We start from the raw sequence: 21,410 nt of genomic DNA, 5'->3' as shown, positions 1-21,410 counted from the left end.
GGACTCAAGAATAAACGTGAAATTAATAACAAAAGCTTAAAAGAGGACTTCAAAAGGAAAGAAATTATACAAATGCAACCATGTAACTGTTAAAAAATCCTTTCATGTTAGAACAAGTTAGCATTACTTCATGGGTTTGGTTTTAAGGGCATTTTTTACCTTTTTCAGGTCTGCTGAAAGTGGAGACATCTCAATGGTTAAACAGGGCTCAATCTTGTTTCGGAGTACCACAAAGGGCTGCTGCAAACCTGACTTCAACTTCTGCAACTAAGCGTATAGACACATGATTGTCGTTTGCTGTTGTGTGCTGTGGAATCGATTCGGACTCATAGCGATCCTACAGGATAGAGCAGAACTGCCCCATAGGGTTTCTAAGGAGTGGCTGGTGGATTCAAACTGCCAACCTTCTGGTTAGCAGCCTCAGCTCTTAACCGTTTTGCTACCACAGCTCCATAGATACATCAGACAACTAACATCTGCCTGAGGTACTATTAGCACAGAATATCAAGGACTTTATAGAAATGAATAAAATAAAAGAACATGATGCCAATATTAAGAACCTAGGTGTATAAACTTATCTAAAACCATCAAAATACCAAAAGTGAAATGAAGATCATCTATCACCCAAAAGAAATAAGGAGCAATTTCTCTGAAGCAATAAATCACTAGATGATTTCTAAAAGAACATTTTCAGGTGGAGTCCCCCCTTCTAAGGAGTTTTTCAAGCCTGGAGGGAGGAAGGAGAGGGATGTAAACAGTTTCCTTCCTCTCTTCCTGTCTTTTTCTGAGGGCCTCCAATACCTGCTGTAGATCAGAGATTCCATCAGCTCTCAAAGGATCAGGATTTAAAAACTGCAGTAATCTGTAAAACAGGCAAAAAAAACGACTTGAAGAAAAAAAGTTTCTTCAATTCCGCCATTATTTTAATTCTTCCCTGAGAGTGACAAAATGGACTCTACATGCCAAGGCAGAGCTGCACAATTGCCACTTGTTTTGTTTATTAAGATAAAAGCACCATGGTGGTCACGCCAGCTCCGTGCATCCCAGCCCTGGGCCCCAGGCCTGGGTCTGTGCTGCACCAACCCCCACCTGGGTCCTTAAGCAGGATATCTTTTGGAAAGGGGACCAGCCAGGATTAGGAACCCCTGGTCTACGCAATTCTCTTCCTTCTACAGATGAGAAAATGAAAGCTCAGACAGGCCTTGTTCACTATCTAGATCTTGGCTGACAGAGAGAAAAAGACATTTGGAAGTGCTTTCCTCTAGACCTAGTCCAACCCCCAAATGGGTAAGGACTAGCGACAGAAGAAAACTCAGAAACCATAGGGGTGCAGTGGACTTCAGGAAAAAGATCGTAGATTAAACATATACATCAAATTGCATTCCTTCCTAAACCCCATTCCTGTAAATGGATTTTTTAATGCAAAAGCCACAAAGCTCATGCCCATCAACAGATGCATAGATACACAAAATGTGGTATACCCATACAATGCCATATTATTCAGTCATACAAAGGAATGAAGTTCTCAGTTATGCTATAACATAGGTGAACCTTAAAAACATAGCGTTAAGTCAAAGAAGGTAGGCACGTTGACCATACATCGTGTGATTCCATTTATATGGAATGTCTAGAACAGGTAAACCCACAGAGACAGAAAGTAGATTAATGGTTGCTGGGGGTTAGGGAGAGGGGAGAACGCAGTGACTGCTAATGGGTCTGGGTTTCGTTCTGAGGTGATTAAAAATGTTCTGAAATTAAACAGAAAACCACTGTTTAATTTAACTGGTAATGGTAAAATCACTGTTTAATTTCAGAACATTTTTAATCACCTCAGAAAGAAACCCAGACCCATTAGCAGTCACTACGTTCTCCCCTCTCCCCAACCCCCAGCAAACCCTGGTGGCATAGTGGTTAAGTGCTACGGCTACTAACGAAAGGGTTGGCAGTTCAAATCCACCAGGCGCTCCTTGGAAACCCTATGGGGCAGTTCTACTCTGTCCTATAGGGTCGCTATGAGTTGGAATCGACTCGGCAGCACTGGGTAATGGTAAAACAACTCTGTGAATATAGTAAAAGGCACTGAACTGTACACCCTAAAAGTGTAAATTTCATGATATGTGAGTTATATCTCAATAAAGCTGTTATTCAAAAAAAAAAAAAAACAAACACAATGAAGGAGAAAACCAGAGAGGAGATCCTGGAAAAATCAAATCCCACTTATCTGACACCGAATATGCAGGTCAAATCAACGAAATCTACTGGCAATTTCACAGCTCACACCAACTGCAAACGCAGCATTTCCTCCTCTGACCCTGCCACCTGACCTGGTTCAGGCCTCACAAGTTAAAGGGCGCAGGCCTCCAGACACCATGTCTACCCAAGACCTCAGGTGCCAGCCACAAGCCTGGAGGCCCCACGAGAGCATCACTTATGACCTGCTGACTACACAGCTGGGCTTTCCCACTACCCCCTCAGGATGCCAGCTGTTCAATAATTTGCTAGAACGACTCACAGAACTCACAGAAAGCGCTATACTTATGGTCACACTTTTAGCATAGCAAAAAGGATACAAATGAAGAGACTCACAAGGGAAGGCCTGTGAAGGTTCCCAAAGTGAAGCTTCTATACCCCAGAAGGGGGCATGCTCACCTCCCACATGCATCACCATCCATCACCAACCAGGAAGCCCGTGGTCTCCTTACGTAATTCAAACTCTGGCACCTCCCCGCCTCGGGTCGGTTGCTATCACTAGGTTGATGTCACAGGTTGACAGCACAAGGTGGGTCTTCCTGGTATACTCTGTCCCCACCCAACATGAGTCATAAACCGTTACATACTGTCTGGAGTCCTCATCAAAGACATTTCAATCACTGGGGAAAATCCAAGGTTTTTGAGGTTATCTCTCAGGAACAAAAAACAAAGACCAAATTCTTTGGATAAAGTTAACCCTGCAGAAGCAAGATTTTGGAAGCCAGAAAACAGATGGACAAGCAGTAACTGACTCTGCAGATCCAGGAAAGCTGAATCTGAAGCCAGCCATGGGAGGTCTAACTCCGTCTGCAAAGTACAATCCTCAGCAAGCCTGGAACTGGCAGTGCCAGGCTCCTCTGACTGTGGGCATGCAGCAGGGGCTAAAATAAAGGCAGAAATCCCTAGATCATCTAACTCACTTCTCAGTGCCAGGAGAATGCCTGCAGAGATAGAATCTCTGGAGAGGATAAAAAAGAAGACCTCAGGACTTGGGCACTCAAGGCACAACTGAAGATGGGGGCACTGTACTGAAAAGAGGGAGGGTACAGCCAACAAGCAAGTCCCAAATAAAAGACCTCAATCAGCTTCTAACACTTGGTACCCAGGACACTGGCAGGCAGGCCTTCCTCCCTAGGGCAAAGGACAGAAGGAGCCTTCCCTGGGAAATCCAACCTGCTACAGAGAAAAGACACAGACTGACATCGGAGGTGACCCACCAACCGGCAGCTCACTGTACCCTGAGACTCACCGCTAACAAGCCACTGTGTGCTCTGAGACCCTGCTCGGCTCCTTAGACTCCTATGTTTAAGTACTAGCAAACCATCAAGGATCACAGGACATCTGAGGAAAGCCTCAACCGTAAGGACAAAAAAATATTTAAATGAAAAATGGCAATCAGGGAAGAAAAGGAAATAAAAGGTATCCAAATTGGAAAGGAAGAAGTGTAACTATCCCTCTTTGCCGGTGACATGATAGAGTAGGAAGAATCACACTTCCCAATCTCAGGGCATACTATAAAGCTACAGTAAAAAAAAAAAAAAGTTTGGTACGAGTGAAACAAAACAATCAAACCTGTTGCTGTCAAGTCCATTCCCACTCATGGCGACTCCACCTGTTACAAAGTAGACTAGAACTCAACAGAGTTTCCCTGGCTGTATTCTATACGGAAGTAGATTGCCAGGTCTTTCTTTCACAGTGGCAGTGGGTGGGTTCAACCGCCAACCTTTCAGTTAGTAGTCAACTGCAAACTATGTGTGGTACTGGTATAATGATGGACATACATACCAATGTAAAAGAGCTCAGAGTCTAGAAATAAAACACATCTATGTCAATAGACGTTCAACAAGGGTACTAAGTCCCTTCAGTGGGGACTTTAACAGATGGTGCTGAGACAAATGGATTTCCACATGCCACAGAATGAAGCTGGATCCGTATCTCACACCGTATTCCTTTGGTGACCCTATTAGTCTCTGTTTTGAATTTTTTTTTTTTATACCATGTGTTTTCATTAATTGAAGTATGCTGAGTCAATGGCATGTTTAAATATGGGGTTAGTAATACAGATTTTCAGAAATATTATCTTAGACTACCTGGGTATCACTGAACTTTTTGCGTTCTCAACCCTTCTGATTGATGGACAACGTCTATCCCAGTACACCTGGGTGGCTGAAAATATGGTGGGGCACCTTCCATTAGGTTTCATGGGGAACCTCTGGTTCTTCAAATATGACACAAAAAACCCAAAACCAAGCCCACCAGGGCTCCCAAACTAACACACAAAAAACCAGAAATATGGTTACAGGACTTATCCAGGAGTAGAAAAGCCAAGAGACAAAATGTTTACCCAATCATACTTCCTGGTTGCACTACCTAATTTGCAAGCCTCATACTCCAGGTATTTTGCTTCAACTAACAATTCTTTTGCCTTTCACCATTATACAAATCCCAGTGAAGAATGGCAAACACCTTCAGCAGGAAAAGTATACTCCTGAAGAACTCTACAGGCATAAGAAGTGGTTGGGACACGGAATGTCTATGGGTCACCAAAGGGGTATACAAAAATTGACTCAAAATATATTAAGAACTTGAACGTCAGACCAGAAGAACTAGATGGTGCCTGATCACTGCCACTGACCATTCTGATCAGGGCCATAATACATGCACCCTGATAGAATGAGAGAAAAATGTGGAACAGAACCTCAGGTTCCTGAAGGGGAAGAAAAAAAGACTCACTGGACCAGGTGAGACTGGAGGACTCCTCAAAACTACTGCCCTAAGAAACTCTTCAGACCTTGAACCAAAACTAGCCTGAGGTCACCATTTAGCTGAATAACGGATTGGCTCACAAAATAAAGGCTATCGCCCAGGAGTACTGGGCTCCTTTAAAAAATCATCTACATGAGACCAAACAGACAATTACTTTAAAACAAGGATGACAAGGTAAGGGGACAGGGAACCTAGATTAATGGAAATGAAAATAACCAGAATGGAAATATTGAGAATGTTTATACATTATTAAGAATGTAAACAACGTCACAATAATTTGTTGTAGAGACTGCTGAAAGGAACCTAAACTGCTGTGTAAGCTTTCATCAAAAACATAATAAAATATTGTTTTAAAAATAAAAATAAACACTGGCCCTCAAGTTCTCTCATACTGAAACAATTTTATAAAGAAGATATATATTTAGAGAAATTTCCCAATCTTAAATAAGTTGCACTTAAAGGTGGCAAATCAAAAGTACAAAGTAAACAGATGCCAAAAGGGTTTAAGGAAGACAGGTGAAAAATACAGAAGACAGGACAGGTATGAGGTTACAGGAAAGACGGAAGGGCAGATAACTCCAAAGAAAGCTGCAGGGTTACAGGAAATACCAGAGACACATCGGTGGCAGGCAGGCCAACACGCACGCCAGACGAAGCATCTTAATAAATCCTCAAAGTGCTTTCCCCAGCACCTCCAGCTGAAGTCTCAAAATCCAATTCAAAACTAGGCTGCAGGCAGCCACTACCAACCAAATGGCACTGAGAGCCAGCTACCATGCCCAGCATATACCCAAAGGCTGCTGATGAAGAGACACGTTAAAAGAAGTTTCTGTTCAATCCCCATCTACACTACCTAACCAGTTGCTGTCCAGTCAATTCTAACTCATGGAGACCACCTCCAAAAGCGCCAAGTGGAATGGGGCACTTTCTCTTGGATATCCAAAAATCCCTAAAGAGAAATCTGTCATGTGGGTCCTAAACCTCTGGATTTGGGCCCTTACGCCTCTGTTTACGCCCCTATCCCTACTCCCCGGTGATCCAGGATGACAAAGGAGAAGCTAGTATGTAATCAAGGGACAGCCTCCTTCTGAATTTACTGAAATTTGGGGGTTTCTAAATGAGCTCTAGTGACGGAAACAAGTCTAAAGCAAGGGAAACAGAAAAATCATGAAAAGAACGGCTTACTGGTACTGACAGATGGAGTAATGCCATCAGTGTGAGAGAAACAATGGACCTCAAAGAGAGGGCGCTACGTGGACACCCAGCCTTTAAGATGACCCTTAAGGTCAGGCAGGATTTCTGGCAACAAGCCAAGGTCACCGTGTCTTCTTTCCTAACATCGTGGCTATTATAATCACATGTTAAGTTTACGGGGATATGACACCTGCCAATCCCTGACTGACTGTCCTTGAGGAGAAGCTGGGCTGTCTCCTTTTCAGGCTGCCTTCACTATTCTGAGCAGAACTGACATAAACATGGTTCAGCAGACCTGGGACACAGCCCAGCCAGTCCCAGAACCATCTGCTCTTGTCAAGGAGAAAGATCACATGATCACTCCATCACCACCATGTTTCTAAGAAACCAGCTACCTTTCGCCTTCTTTGCTGTTTAATCTTGAACCACTTCAAGGTCCTCTGAGACTCAGAGGAGACTGACAGAATAACTGATGTCGTTTAATCAATGGGCTCTAAATAAAGGACATTCAGCAGGGCAGGAAACAGGCTCTTCCAATACAAAAATGAAATACAATGTAATATTTCAGGATTAATTTATCGGGTTATAATTTGAAGTAATAAAAGAAAGAAATGAGCTGCATGGCTAACGCAAAGCCTTTTAGTCCCAAGGAAAATAACCACCTGTCACAAGAAAATCCTTCAGTTACTGGGGTTAAGGGTTACCCTGGAAGAAGAGGTCAAATCAGGTGCACTAAGAGCCACCCCCAGATCTGTGGGCTCCACAGCAGCCTTCAGAGCCCCTGGCCTTGGAATGCCGCAGGGCACGTGCTAGCTAAGACGACGTGATGGGGTGTTGGTGAGGGCTCGGGGAACCTGGGTAGCCCAAATGGCTGCGCAGTCCACACCCTCCCCCAGTCATCCCAGGTCAATTAGCAGATTTATCAGAACCTACGCACCTCTGAAATGCTTGAACTCTAACACTTCGGTAGCCTGACAGCATTTTGTGAACCTGACAGGACAGGAAAAAAAAAATCCCAAAGCTCCACATTGTGAAGGATTATTTTCACCAGCAGATGGCAGGCCTATTTAACACCAAAAAATCAGGAAGAAAGCAAACACCAACCCATATAAAGTGAACGGCCCTGAAAGATCAGCTATATATAATTCATTTCATGAAATTTCTCAGTTCAACAGAATTAGGGAGACAGAAAATGACTACATGGGAACAGAGCTTTAAACCAATATGAACGCATCTGAAATGAAAAACTGAAATCATATGCAAATTCCTCCCGCTTAGAACTTTGTTACAATGAGTTTAATAAAAAATTCAGGCCAAGAAAAAATTCTTACTTCACACAGCCATTCTTCTCATCATATTCTTTCTTCTCAGCCAATCTCAGTGGTTTCTCATTTGGCTTCTGACATAAAACGCTAAAAACCAAAAGGCATTTATTAAAATTTGTGAACCCATTTAGCCCAACTCTGAAAATACCTTTATTAGCCCTTCAAGTAGAAAAATAATTCCTGACACCTCGAGTGCTGAACCAGATGGAGTGAGCCAGCTGCAATCTCTTTTTCCCCTACCGATTATAATGAAAAACTTTGCACAGAGCACAGAACGACAGGGGCAAGAAGCCGAAACCTGAAAAACAGCCAGAACCACGGTATGTTTACAGTTTCTTCTCTGTCTCCTAGCGGTGACCTGAGATGTGGAGCTGAGTTAACAGGTGTGTTGTTATACCTGTCGCTGAGTCAATTTCAACTCATGGCAACCCCCCTCCCCTCCCCCGACAGAGCTGAGCTGCCCCAGAGGATTATCTGAGCTATAATTCTTATGGGAGCAGATCGCCAGGCCTTTCTTCCATGGAGTCGCTGGGTGGGTTCAAACTGTCATCCTGACAGGCAGTGTTGCTGCTGTGTGCTGTCAAGTCTATTCTGACTCATAGTGACCCTATAGGACAGAACAGAACGGTCCCATAGGGTTTCCTAGGCCTTATGGGAGCAGATGGCCAGGTCTTTTCTCCCGCAGAGCCACTGGTGGGTTTGAACGGTTGTCCCTTAGGTTAGCAGCCAAGCGCTTTAACCATTGCGCCACCAGGGCTCCTCATAATAAGTATAGATGTAATATATATATATATGGAGTAAGCTCCCTCTTCCTAACCAGAAAACCAAGAAAAAGGACCCTTTAAAACCGAGAGTGTAGGGAATCCCCACGGTTATTTTTCTTCTGGCCCTGCTCCAATGCTAGATCCAACCACGGAGCTGCCTGCTGCAATGTCAACAGCAGTGCCGTCACCTAAGGGCCCAAGAGAACACCTGTATCTCCAGCCAGAGGAATGTGGAAATGAGGACCTGTGGTCTGAAGACTGTAGGGGTGGGGGGATAGCCTTCTCGTTGCTTTCCCTTATTTCTCTTGCAGCTTTGCTCCAGAAGTGGCCCCAATCGCTTGGGCATGGCACCAAGAGAAAAACCCATCCTTCCGGCCAGAGGAACAGGGAGAAGGGGTACCTAAAAATGGTGAATGTGAAGAAAACCCTAAAAAAAAATAATGCTGGAAAGGGGAGCCTCCTATTTCTGTTTATGAACCAACACAAGTTGCAAGATCACCCCGATCTGAGCATACGCAGAACTGACCTAAAGCAGAAGCAGAGGCTTGAAAACCAAACTATCACTGCACCCACCACCCTCACAGCATGAGAGAGAACCCGAGACTTGAGCCTGATTGACTTGTGATGGCATACTAAAACAAACACACACACACAAAACATCAACATTCTCCAGAGAGGTTTAACTGAAACCAGAGTCTCACAACATAATATTCAAAATATCCAGAATATAATCCAAAATTACCTGACATGCAAAGAACCAGGAAAATCAGATCAACTGTCAAAGGAAACAACACTCAACAAGTACCAAACCCGGGATGACCCCCAGTGGGAATTATCAAAGTCAAATGAAACCAGGTACTATAATCATGCTTCATAAGATAAAGGAAAGGTGACCACTCTTGAATGGGAAAAGATGTTGTTGTTGTTGTTAGCTGCTGTTGAATTGGCCCCCAACTCATAGTAACCCCATACACAACCGGATAGGACCGTTGTGATCTACATAGTTCCCTTTCATTGGCTGATTTTTGGAAGCAGGTCAGTGGGTTTACTTCCTAGTCGGCCTTAGTCTGGAAGATTGGCTGTAATCTGTTCAGCAGCATAGCTATGTTGTTACTGTCATTAGGTGCCACTGACTCACAGTGACTCTATAGCTACAGGAACAATAAAAGAATCAAAATTTTAGAACTGAAAAAATACAATGGCTGAAATTAAAAAAAAAAATTCCTGGATAAGCTCAATGTCAGAATGAAGATGACAGAAGAGTTGATAAACATAAAGGCAGATCAGTAGAGTTATGCAACCTGAAGAATAGCAAGAAAAAAGACAGAAAAAGTTAAAAAAACAACCTCAGAGACCTTTTGGACAATATCAAAAGATCTGACATCTGCTGTGTCATCAGTCTCAGAAGCAGAGGAGGAGGAGATGGTACACAAAAAATGTATGTAGAAATAATGGTTGAAAAAGCATCCCAAATAGGGGGAAAAAAAGACCAAAGAGAAACATACAAACGAAGAGCCTCAATGAATTTGAAGCACAAGGCACATGAGGGAACCCAGATGTATAATAACTGCTCAAAATCAAGGAATATAATAAATTGCCTTTAAGAGAAAATATTAAAAGCAGTCAGAAGAAAAAGACATGTTGTGAAGAGAAAGAAAAAGATGACAACAGATTCTGTATCGGAAAAAATATAATCAAGAAGATAATGGGGCAGCATCTTTAAAACACAGGGAGAAAAACTGTCAACCTAGAATTCTATATCCAGCAAAAATATTTTTTTAACACACAATCAAGTAAAATGAATTATTTTTCAGACATGCAAGCTGAAAGAATTCATCGCCAGCAGACGTGAAATACAAGAAATACTGAAGTCCTTAAGGTGGAAGGAAAATGACACCAGATGGAAACATGGATCTATACCAAAAAAGTGAAGAGCGCTGGATGACAACCACACGGGTAAACACGTAAGATATTTTTCTTATTAACATCTCTAAAAGATAACTGACTGTTGAAACAAAACTGGTGACAACGTACTCTACGATCCATTAACATGTGTATAAGTAAAATAATATAAAGGCAGGGTGAGGGAGAAATGGAGGTATATTTTAAATTCTCATACTATGCGTGAAGTGATGTAATGTTACATCACTTCCGTGATTTCATTTGTCACTGATGTGTATTCTTGATGTGGACCGCGTTACAGGCAAAGTCTTTGAAATTCACCTTCAGAAAGACAACAAACCACCCTTTGCTTTCTACAAACTTGTAACCCATCAACTTGCATTGCCATCTGGCCCATCCTTTACACCATGACAGGGCCACTCCAGCCATCCTTGGGCCTGCGTTACAGAAGCAGGAAGACAAGGAGGCTCTACGGCCACTGTCAGTTCTCCGTCAACTACACTGCTAGCCAGTCGCCACAGCATTTTATTATGTATTTCATCAAAATTTCCTGGGCCACCCTTTTCTCCTTTTTTGAAATTGAACTATTTTCCTGTCGTCAATATTATAGAACACTGTATAGAAAAATATTACACTTGAGTCTCTAGCCCAAAATCATCACTGAATTTTCAAATCATACCTTGCTGCTGGTGTAACGGGATCAGCATAAATGGTTATGCCTCTTTTTGTTGGCCAGTATGCAGACGATTCAACATACTGTAAAAAAATATTTTTCAGAAAGAGTATATATGCTAGCAAAATATGTATTCTTTAGAAGCCAAAATTCCATGGGAATTATTTTCATAAGCAACCACCACAGACCATTTTTATACACACAGAGATACACAGAAACAAAGAATTGAAAAGTCAGGTGATAACGCCGTTGCTTAGCCACTAGACTGAAGCGTCCAAATAGCAAGCAGCTAGCATTTCAGGTAATGAGTATTTAAAATTCCCTGCAATGACTTTCACCTGTCTTGTCAGAGGACTTGAGGGACAGGTTACACTTGAATCTCAGTAGAAGAGTTTCCCAGAATCCCAGATTTTTACACCCTTGTTAAAATGAAGAGACATACCCAATTCTGTGGAAGGGTTGTACTAGGCCAAGAACAAGGTTTTTTCAGAATAAACGCGCAACGGTATTTTTTCACGAATGTAACTGTCATGGTTAAGGGTTTTTGAAAAGAGAACATATTTTTGGTTTCTAGTAGATTTTAAGGAAGATAGTCCAAAATTAACATTTAAGAACTACATATTTAATAAACAATTTAAAAATACAACCTTTTTTACACCTTTTAAAGAGACGCACTGCTGTTTCTTTTCAACTTTCTTTTTAGGTGAACCTCTCGATGAATCCATATTACATTTTACGGCTTTACCTGCAAATTAAAAATAGTGATATAAAAGCTACCTTGAAAAGAGTGCTATTAATAAATAGAAAATAAGACAGAAGAGGAATATAATAAGATCAAGTACCATGATAAAACCTAAATACTAGCGAATCTGGCTTTACATTAAACCTAACTATTGTGATCATGCCATCGAGTCGATTTCAACTCACTGCAACCCTATAATGACCCTACAAGACAGAGCAGACCTGCCCCATGGGGTTTCCTAGGCTGTAATCTTCACAGAAGGGAGCCCTCATGGCACAGCGACCATGCGCTCAGCTGCCAACTGATAGGTGGGCAGTTTGAACCCATCAGCCACTCCAAAGGAGAAAGATGTGGCAGTCTGATTCCGTAAAGATTGACAGCCTTGGAAACATTATTGGGGCAGTTCTACCGTATACTATAGGGTCTCTATGAGTTATAACCAACTCGATAGCAACAGGCAGTTTTTATGGGAACGGACCACCAAGTCTTTTCTCCTGCAGAGCCACTGGTGGATTTGAACTGCCGACCTTTCAGTGGGTAGCCTAGTGCTTAATGACTGAGCCACCAGGGTGCCTTAAACCTAACTAAAGGGGATTAAATAAAATAAAAAATAAATCTTGTTTCAACTTTTATTGCCAAAAAATGTTCTAAGTTTTCCTTTACTGGCTTACTAAGAATTGAACGTAATTTAGTTTCCAAACTGTGGCAGACTGTACTTTCCAAAAATGGTCACAGTATCTCCTATCGCACATGCCCTTCTTACAGTGTGACTCTGCCACTCCTTCCTTTGAGAGATAGGATTTACATTCCTTTCTCATGAACCTGGGTGGGCTTAAGAAAAACAGCGGAAGTGATGCTATGTGACTTTGAAAGCTACATCGCCAAAATGCCATGCACTTATGCTTCCTCTCTTGGAATCCAGCCACCATACTGAGAGGGAGCCCAAGAATCAATATGGAACAACCATGTATAGGTGAGGTAGTCGGGATGACACCCCCAGCTGGGGTCCCAGCCAAAAGTCAGCATCAACAGCCACACATGTGACTGAAGGAGTCTTCAGATAAATACAACTGTCAAGCTACCACCAGTCTTTAAGTCCTCCCAGCTCAGGCCCCAGATACCGTGGAACAGAGACAAACCCTTCCCACTGTGCTCATTCTGAATTTCTGATGAGTGAGTCCACGAGCACTTTAAGATGGTTACTCTCTTAAACCACTAAGTTTGGGGAGGCTGGCTGCGCAGCAGTAGTACCGAGAAGCAAACTCAGTTCCTGCAATGGTTCAGGACCACAATCGTGAATCTCACCTCTAAGCACACAGTAGACATAGAAAGTATACGAAACTCGAGAAAAAGTTTACACACAGAAAAGAAGCATTCTTTGATGGTTATGAGGGTGCTAAGGACAGGGAGTAGAAATCCCTAACTAGATAGTAGACAAGTGTCAACTTCAGTGAAGGGAAAGATAACACACAATACAGGGGAAGTCAGCACAACTGGACCAAAGCAAAAGCACAGAAGTTTCCTAAACACATCCAAACACTTGGAGGGACACAGTAGCTGGGGCTGGGGCCTGAGGACCACAGTCTTTGGAGACCTCTAAGTCAACTGGCATACCAAGTTCATGAAGGAATGTTCTACATCCCACTTTGGTGAATAGCATCTGGGGTCTTAAAAGCTTGTGAGTGGCCATCTGAGACACATCTATTGGTCCCATCCCACCTGAAGCAAAGGATAGGGAAGCAAACCAAAGACACAAGGAAAACATTAGCCAAAAGGACTAAAAGACCACATGAACTAGAGACTCCACCAATCTGAGACCAGAAGAACTAGATGGTGCCTGGCTACCACCAACAACCGCTCTAACAGGGATCATGCCAGACAGTCCCGGACAAAGCAGGAGAAAAATGCAGAACAGAATTCAAATTGACAAAAAAAGACCAGACTTACTGGTCCAACAGAGAGTGGAGGAACCTCCCAAGACTATGGCCCTTGGACACTCTGCTAACCCAGAACTGAAACCATTCCCAAAGAGCACTTTTCAGACAAAAATTACACAGACCTGTAAAACAAAGAACACCACAGGTGAGGATCATGCTTCTTAATTTCAATCGAATATACCACACCAAACGGGAAGCTCCCGTCCAAAAGCAAGACGAGAAGGCACGTAGGGACAGAACTGGACAAATGGACATGGGGAACCCGTGGTGAAAACGGGGAGCGTGCTGTCACACCGTGGGGACTGCAACCAATGTCACAAAACAATGTGCGTATAAATTTTTGAATGAGAAATTGACATGAGCTGTAAACTTTCACCTAAAGTACAATTAAAGAAAAAGTATGTGAAAACAGGCTAAATTTGAATAACTCAAGAGGTGCCAAAATTCTATAGCAGACTTTTTCAAATACCTTTTATCCTCGAACCCTAAATCTGACTTTTGGAAAGTGTCAAAATTTATTTAGTAAATAATATGGATCATCAAGCTGGGTAATTACATGGGTAAAAACTGAGGTGTGACTTCAAAGAAAAACAAGAAAAATTCAACCAGCAATCGTTTATAAAGGAACTACAGAGGCAATTCTTAAAAAATCCTCACTTTAAGTGTTAATAAAAGAAGAAAACAAAAAACCCATTGCTGTCAATTCCAACTCACAGTGATCCTACAGAACACAGAACTGCCCCATAAGCTTTCCAAAGAGCAGCCGGTAGATTTGAACTGCCAACCTTTTGGTTAGCAGCCTTGGCTCTTAACCACTGCACCACGAGGGCCCCTAATAAATGAAATACATATTGAAATTATAACACACACTTTTCACCTATTAAATAACATAAATTATTGAAATAATCATAGCTAACACTGGAAGTGCAAGGTGATACTGTAAACTGGTTTAATTCTTCTTTAAAGCAATTTGGAGTCCAGGTCTACATATTATAGGATTTTGGGGTCTGGAATTACATTATCTCTTCAGGGTGTGAGTGTTCAGCCAAAAATACAAAACCTGATCTGGAGCCAGAAGCACTGGCAGTAGAGGAAATACATCAAGAGAAAATGTCCACATCAGACAAGCTCTTGGACAAAAACCACAAAGTCTACAAGGAAGTTCAATCCCATCATACATGGACAATAATAATAATAAGGGGCAAGGAAAAGGATGGGATCCACCCCTGAGAAAATGGAGATAATACTGCAATCGGAAGAGGTTTCTAAAATAAATCTAATTAAAATATACAAAAAGACTTAAAAAGGAATAGTATTCCTGAAACAAAATAGGTGCCTACGAAAAAACAGGAAGATGTAAAAAAGAACCAAGCAGGTGACATCACAGAAAATGACTAAATAGGAAACTCTAGGAATTGTTCCCTCCATGTAAACAACTACCGAGCAGTACAGAGCAACTGCTCTGGAACTCTGGAGTCCAGCTGAAAATTTGCAGCATCCAGTGTAGAGTGTGGCATAGAGGCTGGTAAATTTTGGTAACATTTGATGAATTTTCATGTTTTGTGTAGGGCTACCACCCCCTAATCCCCAGCCCTACAGCATGCAGCCATGGAGATGGCAGCCCAAGACTCCATGTTTGTGGTGTGGCTTGCTGCTGTAAGGATGGACAGCAAAGACCTTGTCTTACAAAAATGAGGGCTGGGTGTTCTGACTGTTGCTTTTGATTACTGAGGGGCTGGCACAAAGCCTGGCTGTGGTTCCAAATCCGTGAGCTGAAATAGCTTCCCAGAAGCATCTGCCAAGGAGGTTTAAAGGCAGTGTTTTTCCCCCTTTTTGGAGTCAGGCATTTAAGAAAATCTTTGTTAGAATGCTGACTGCAGAGATAACAGAATAGAAACTTCAGTGACCACACACAGCAAGGGAAATACACTTTGCAAATATAATTTGAAAAGTAAAAAACGGAGCAAAAATCAACAATCCCTATAGAATTGGAAGTATTATATTCCCAAAGTTACCACAATATTCAGAAATGTCCAGTTTTCAACAAAAAGTTACAAAACATACAAAGAAACAGGAAACTATGGCACATTCACTTCACAGGATAAGAAAAATTGAAATTATCCCCAAGAAAGCCCAAATATCAGACTCATCAGTCAAAAAATTAAATGAACTGCCTTAAATATGTTCAATGAGCTGAAGGAAACCATGGACAATGAAGTAACAAAATCAAGAAAATGACTATGAACAAAACGAGAATATAAAAAAAGAGATGATGAAAAAGAACTGAACTAATTCTAAAACTGAAAAGTACAATTAAAGATGAAAAGCTCACTAGAGGGGTTCAACAGCAGATATGAGTAGGCAAGAATGAAGAAAAATGAACAGAGCCTGAGGGACCTGTAAGACACCACCAAGTGTACCTACATATACATCACAGAGGTCCCAGAAAGAGAGGAGAGGAAGAAAAGGGCAGAAACTGTATTTGAAAAAATGACTGAAAACTTCCCACATCTGATAGAAGATACACACATCCAAGAAGCTCAACTAAATTCCGGCAAGATAAACTCAAAGAGATCCCTACCAAGTGACACAGTCAAATTGCTGAAATCCAAAACAAAGAATTTTGAAATCAACAAGAGAGAAGCAACTTGTCATACACAAAGGATCCTCATTAAAATTAAATGCTTACTGTTCCTCAGAAGCCACAGAAGCCAAAAGGCACTGGGATAACATATTTAAAGTCCTACAAGAATTCTATACCTGACAAAACTATCCTTCAAGAATGGTGGAAAGTTAAGACATTTCCAGATAATTAAAAGTTCAGGGAATTTGTCACTAGTAGGTCTGCCCTACGTGATATGCTACATGAGATGGAAAAATACTAGACAGTAACTTGAAGGCATAAGACAAAAATAAAAAACACTGACAAAGATAACTACATAGATAAATATAAAAACTAGTACAATTATGCTTTTCATTTGGTTTATGTCTCTTTTTCTTATAGAAAAGCCAAATACATAAAATAATTATAAATGTAGCGTAATGAGCATAAATATATAATCTGTGACAATAACAATACAAAGGGGAAGGAATGAAGATGTATATGAGCAGAGACCTTGTATACTATTAAAGCTAGGTTGTTATTATTCAAAATAGACTGTTAGAAATTTAAGATTATTATTGTAATCCCCAATGTAACCACTAAGAATATAATTTTAAAATATACAGAAAATAAGGGAATCAAAATGGTACACACAAAAAAAAACTTAAATTCAAAAAAAGTCAGTAATAAAAGACTCGAAGCACAAAAATTATATAAGACATTGAGTAGACAAACAGCTAATGAAGAAATAAATCCTTTATTGGTAATCACATAAACGCTGGTAATAAAAGGGAGCATCATCTGTCTTATCAGTTTGTCATACTGTGGTGGCTTGCATGTTGCTTTTATGCTCGAAGCTGGCACAAGTATTTCAAATGCCAGTGGGGTCGCCACGGTAGACAGGGTTCACCTGAGCTTCCAAAGACAGGATAGGAAGAAAGGTCTGCCAATCTACTTCCAAAAATTAGCCAAGTAAAACCCTGCGGATCACAGAATATTTTCGAAGACCGCAATTCATGTATTTTAGACATACCATCAGGAGCGACCAATCACTTGAGACGGACATCATGTTTGGTAAAGTGAGGGCCAGCAAAAACGAGGGAAAACCTCCATGAGATGAACTGACACGATAGCTACAACAACGGACTCAAACATACCAAAACCATGAAGACAGTGCAGGACTAGGCAACTGTCTTAGCCTGGATTCTCTAGAGAAGCAAAACCAGTAAAGCATATAAACATATATAGAGAGAGATTTACATCAAAGAAACGGATCCCGTGATTGTACAGGCTGAAAGTCCCAAGTCCGTGGATTAGGATAGAGGTTTCTCCAGATTCATGTAGCCACTGGGGCTGGTGAACACAAGATCAGCAGGTCAGAAAGCAGGGCTCTTGCTCACAGGCTGTGAATACCAATGAATCCCAAGATTGGCAGGCAAGACAGTAAGGCTTCTACTGATTCATGTAGCCACAGGGGCTGGCGAACCCGAGATCAGCAGGACAGATAGCAGGCTCCTGTCCACAGGCTGTGAAGATCAACGAATCCCAAGATCGGAACAGAAGTTGAAAGCTCAAGTCACAAGTACCAGAAGTTAAAGGAACAGGAGGTAGCTAGCTGCAGGATCCAGAGCAAGCAAAAAGCCAGAATATAAGGAACATTCCTCATCTTCTTCTAAATTCAGCTTGAATTTCTGGCAGTTCCTGTTGATGTGTGGCTACAGTTATTTTTTAAACATCTTCAGCAAAATTTAGCTAGCATGGGATAATAATGATATTGCTTGATAATCTCCATATTCAATTTGATCACCTTTTTTTGGAATGGGCACAAATATAAACCTCTTGTAGTCAACTGGCCAGGGAGCTGTCTTCCAAACTTCTTGACATAGCTGAGTGAGCGCTTCCAATATTGGTTCCATTTGTTAAAGCATCTTAGCTGATAGACTATCATTTCCTGGAGCCTTGTTTTTCACCAGTATCTTCTGTGCAGCTTGGATTTCTCCATTTATTATCATTGGTTCTTGATCATATGGTACCTCCTAAAATGTCTGAACGCTGACCAATTCTTTTTGGTACAATAACTATGTATTTTTTCTATCTCCTTTTGATGCTTTCTGCGTCACTCTTTTTTTTTTTTTTGTCAATCAATTACTTCAGTAATGCAACTTGGGGCCTGAATTTTCTCTTCAGTTCTTTTGGCTTGAGAAATGCCAATTGTGTTCTTCCTTTTTGGTTTTTAACGCCACGTCTTTGTAGATTCCATCATAATATTTTACTTTCTTTTCTTGAGCTGCCCTTTGAAATATTCTGTTCAACTCTTTTACTTGGTCATTTTTTCCATTCACTTTACTTTGCACTTTTGAGGAAGTTTCAATATCTTTTCTAATATTTCAATTTGATCTTTTCCTTCTTTCCTATCTTTTTAATGACTTTTCACTTTCTTCATGTATGATGTTCTTATATTATCCCACAACCCTTCTGGTCTTCTGTCATTAATGTATACTGCCTCAAATTGTTCCTGAGATGGTCTCTAAATTCAAGCAGGATGTATTCAAGGTCATACTTTTGCCCCCAGGGATTTGCTTTGATGGTCTTCAGCTTCAACTTGAACTTGCATATGAGCAATTGATGGTCTGTTGCACAGTCACCCACTGGCTCTGTCTTCAATGATGACACTGATCTCCATTACCTCTTGATTTGGTTCCTGTGTGATCCATCTGGTGAGGTCCAAATGTACAGTCATCGATTGTTGAAAAAAGGTATTTCTGATGAATACATCACTGGTCTTGCAGAAGATGCCAGAGATCTCATTATAGAATTCTGCAAGACCAACAACCAGCCAACATTTACTGAGTGCTTATTATCTATCAAGAACTATTCTAAATTCTTTATATGACATGACTAACTGAATCTTATGTGATAGATACTATGGAATTACTTCACTGAATTCTATATGGTTCCTATACGGTAAAATTTTTTTTCTCTTTTTATATATGAGAAGATAAGGCAAAGAGAGGTCAAATAAATTAAGTTTATCCAGCTAATAAGAAGATCTGAGATTCAAACCCAAGAAGTTCAGCTCCAAATAAGTAATAATAAGCCAAATTAGTAAAATATGTGGATAAAAAAGAATTAAATGCAAAATATATATGCACAAAAATAAAAAGTTAAAACTGAAATTCTAGACAACGGTAATAATAGAAATGGAAGGGGAAATTTAGAAAAGGTAAGGTTCCTGACCTAAGGAAAAAAATAGATACTAGTTACCTTTAAACTGTTCAAAAAATACAAGAATATGTAAAAACTTTAAGTAATAGAGAATTGAAACACAATATAAGAAAGAGTAAAGTGGAAAAAGAAAAAACTGATCAATGCAGGAGGAGTCAGGAAAGAACAGGGAAAAAAAGAAAGAAAAATCATGGTCAAATGAAAACAAAATGAGATGATGAAAATAAGTTCAAATACATGATTAATCTAAATGTAATGAATAACGTAAATATAAGTGGCTTGTTTAAAAATCCCAGGTGGTACACATAGCAAGAAAAATGCAAAACGTTGTGTTTCCTGTCAGGGTGGCCACTGGTGGTGGCCAGGCACCATCTAGTTCTTCCGGTCCCAGTCTGATGGAGTCTGTGGTTTATGTGGCCTTTACTGTCTCCTGGGCTTGTATTTTCCTTGAGTCTTTGGTGTTCTTCATTCTCTTTGCTCTAGGTGGGCTGGGGTGCCAAATGATTTATCTTCGATGGCCACTTGTTAGCTTTTAAAACCCCAGAAGCCACACACCAAAGTGGGATGCAGAATATTTATTTAATAAACTCTGTTATGCCAATTGACCTAGGTGCCCCCTGAAACCATGGTCTCCAAACCCCCGCCCCTGCTACTTTGTCCCCCGAAGTGTTTGGTTGTATTCAGGAAACTTCTTAGCTTTCGGTTTAGGCCAGCTGTGCTGACTTCCCCTGTATTACGTGTTGTTGTTTCACCTAAAATAATTCTTGTTTACTATCTAGTTAGTGAATTCCCTTCTCTGCCCCCTCCCTACCCTCATAACCATCAAACAATGTTTTCTGCTGTGATTAAACCTTTTCTTCAGTTCTTACAATAGTGGTCTTGTACACTATGTGTCCTTTCACAACTGACTAATTTCACTCAGCATAATGCTTTCCAGATTCATCCATGTTATGAGATGTTTCACAGATTCATCGCTGTTCTTTATGACTGCATAGTATTCCATTGGGTGAATATACCAGAATTTGTTTATCCATTCATCTGTTGATGGGCACCTTTGTTGTTTCCATTTTTTTGCTATTGTCAAAAGTGCTGCAATGAATATGGGTGTGCATACATCTATTCGTGTGAGGGCTCTCATTTCTCTAGGATGTATTTCATGGAGAGGGATTGCTGGATCGTATGGTAGTTCTGTTTCTAGCTTTTTAAGGAAGTGCCAAATTGATTTCCCAAGTGGCTGCACCACTTCACATTCCCACCAACAGTGTATACGTGTTTCAGTCTCTCCACAACCTCTCCAGCATTTATTATTTTGTGTTTTCTGGTTTGATGCTAGCCTTTCTAGGGTGAGATGGTATCTCATTGTAGTTTTGATTTGCATTTCTGTAATGGCTAAGGATCATGAGCATTTCCTCACTTGTCTGTTAGTCACCTGAATGTCTTCTTTGGTGAAGTGTCTGTTCATATCCTTTGCCCATTTTTTAATTGGGTTCTCTTTTTGTTGTTGAGGTGTTCCAGTATCTTGTAGATTTTAGAGATTAGACAATGATCAGATTTGTCATACCCCAATTTTTTTTTCTCAGTCTGTAGGTTGTCTTTTTACTCTTTTGGAGAAGTCTTTGGATGAGCATAGGTGTTTGATTTTTAGGAGCTTCCAGTTACCTAGTTTCTCTTCTGGTGTTTATGTGTTGTTAGTAATGTTAGTAATGTTTTATAGATTGTTTATGCCATGTATTAGCATTTCTACTGTTATCCCTATTTTTCGTCCACGATCTTTATCATTTTAGATTTCACGTTTAGGTCTTTGATCCATTTTTAATTAGTTTTTGTGCATGGCGTGAGGTATGGGTCTTATTTCATTTTTATGCAGACGGATATCCAGTTATGCCAGCACCATTTGTTAAAGGGACAGTCTTTCCCCCAATTAATGGACTCTGGGCCTTTGTCAAATATCAGCTGCTGCTCGTAAGTGGATGAATTTACATCTAGACTCTCAATTCTGTTCCATTGGACTATTATCTGTTGTTGTACCA

The 21,410-nt window shown here is 40.8% G+C and overlaps 1 protein-coding gene across 11 annotated transcripts in view; it reads right to left on the bottom strand.

Annotated features, from left to right (window-relative positions):
* Positions 1-21,410, bottom strand: part of TDRD12 (tudor domain containing 12) — a 119,992-nt gene that overhangs the window by 52,308 nt on the left and 46,274 nt on the right. For 10 of the 11 annotated variants that reach the window (XR_007514643.1, XM_049864119.1, XM_049864118.1 and 7 more), the window contains exons 8-12: positions 11,522-11,619; positions 10,881-10,957; positions 7,542-7,622; positions 802-862; positions 160-267 (exon numbers count right to left, since the gene is read on the bottom strand). Coding sequence is in view for 10 of the 11 variants with exons in the window: in XM_049864119.1 (XP_049720076.1) it covers positions 160-267; positions 802-862; positions 7,542-7,622; positions 10,881-10,957; positions 11,522-11,619 (425 nt within the window). In the remaining variant the exon portion in view is untranslated. Of the gene's footprint in view, positions 1-159; positions 356-801; positions 863-7,541; positions 7,623-10,880; positions 10,958-11,521; positions 11,620-21,410 lie in introns of those variants that run through there. The other variant, XM_049864127.1, reaches the window with a different exon arrangement.

Source organism: Elephas maximus, chromosome 21 (assembly GCF_024166365.1).
Source record: "Elephas maximus indicus isolate mEleMax1 chromosome 21, mEleMax1 primary haplotype, whole genome shotgun sequence".
In the NCBI taxonomy this organism is placed as follows: Eukaryota; Metazoa; Chordata; class Mammalia; order Proboscidea; family Elephantidae; genus Elephas; species Elephas maximus.
The sequence above is the reverse complement of the archived record's forward strand: the minus strand, read 5'-3'. Positions and strand labels throughout refer to the sequence as shown.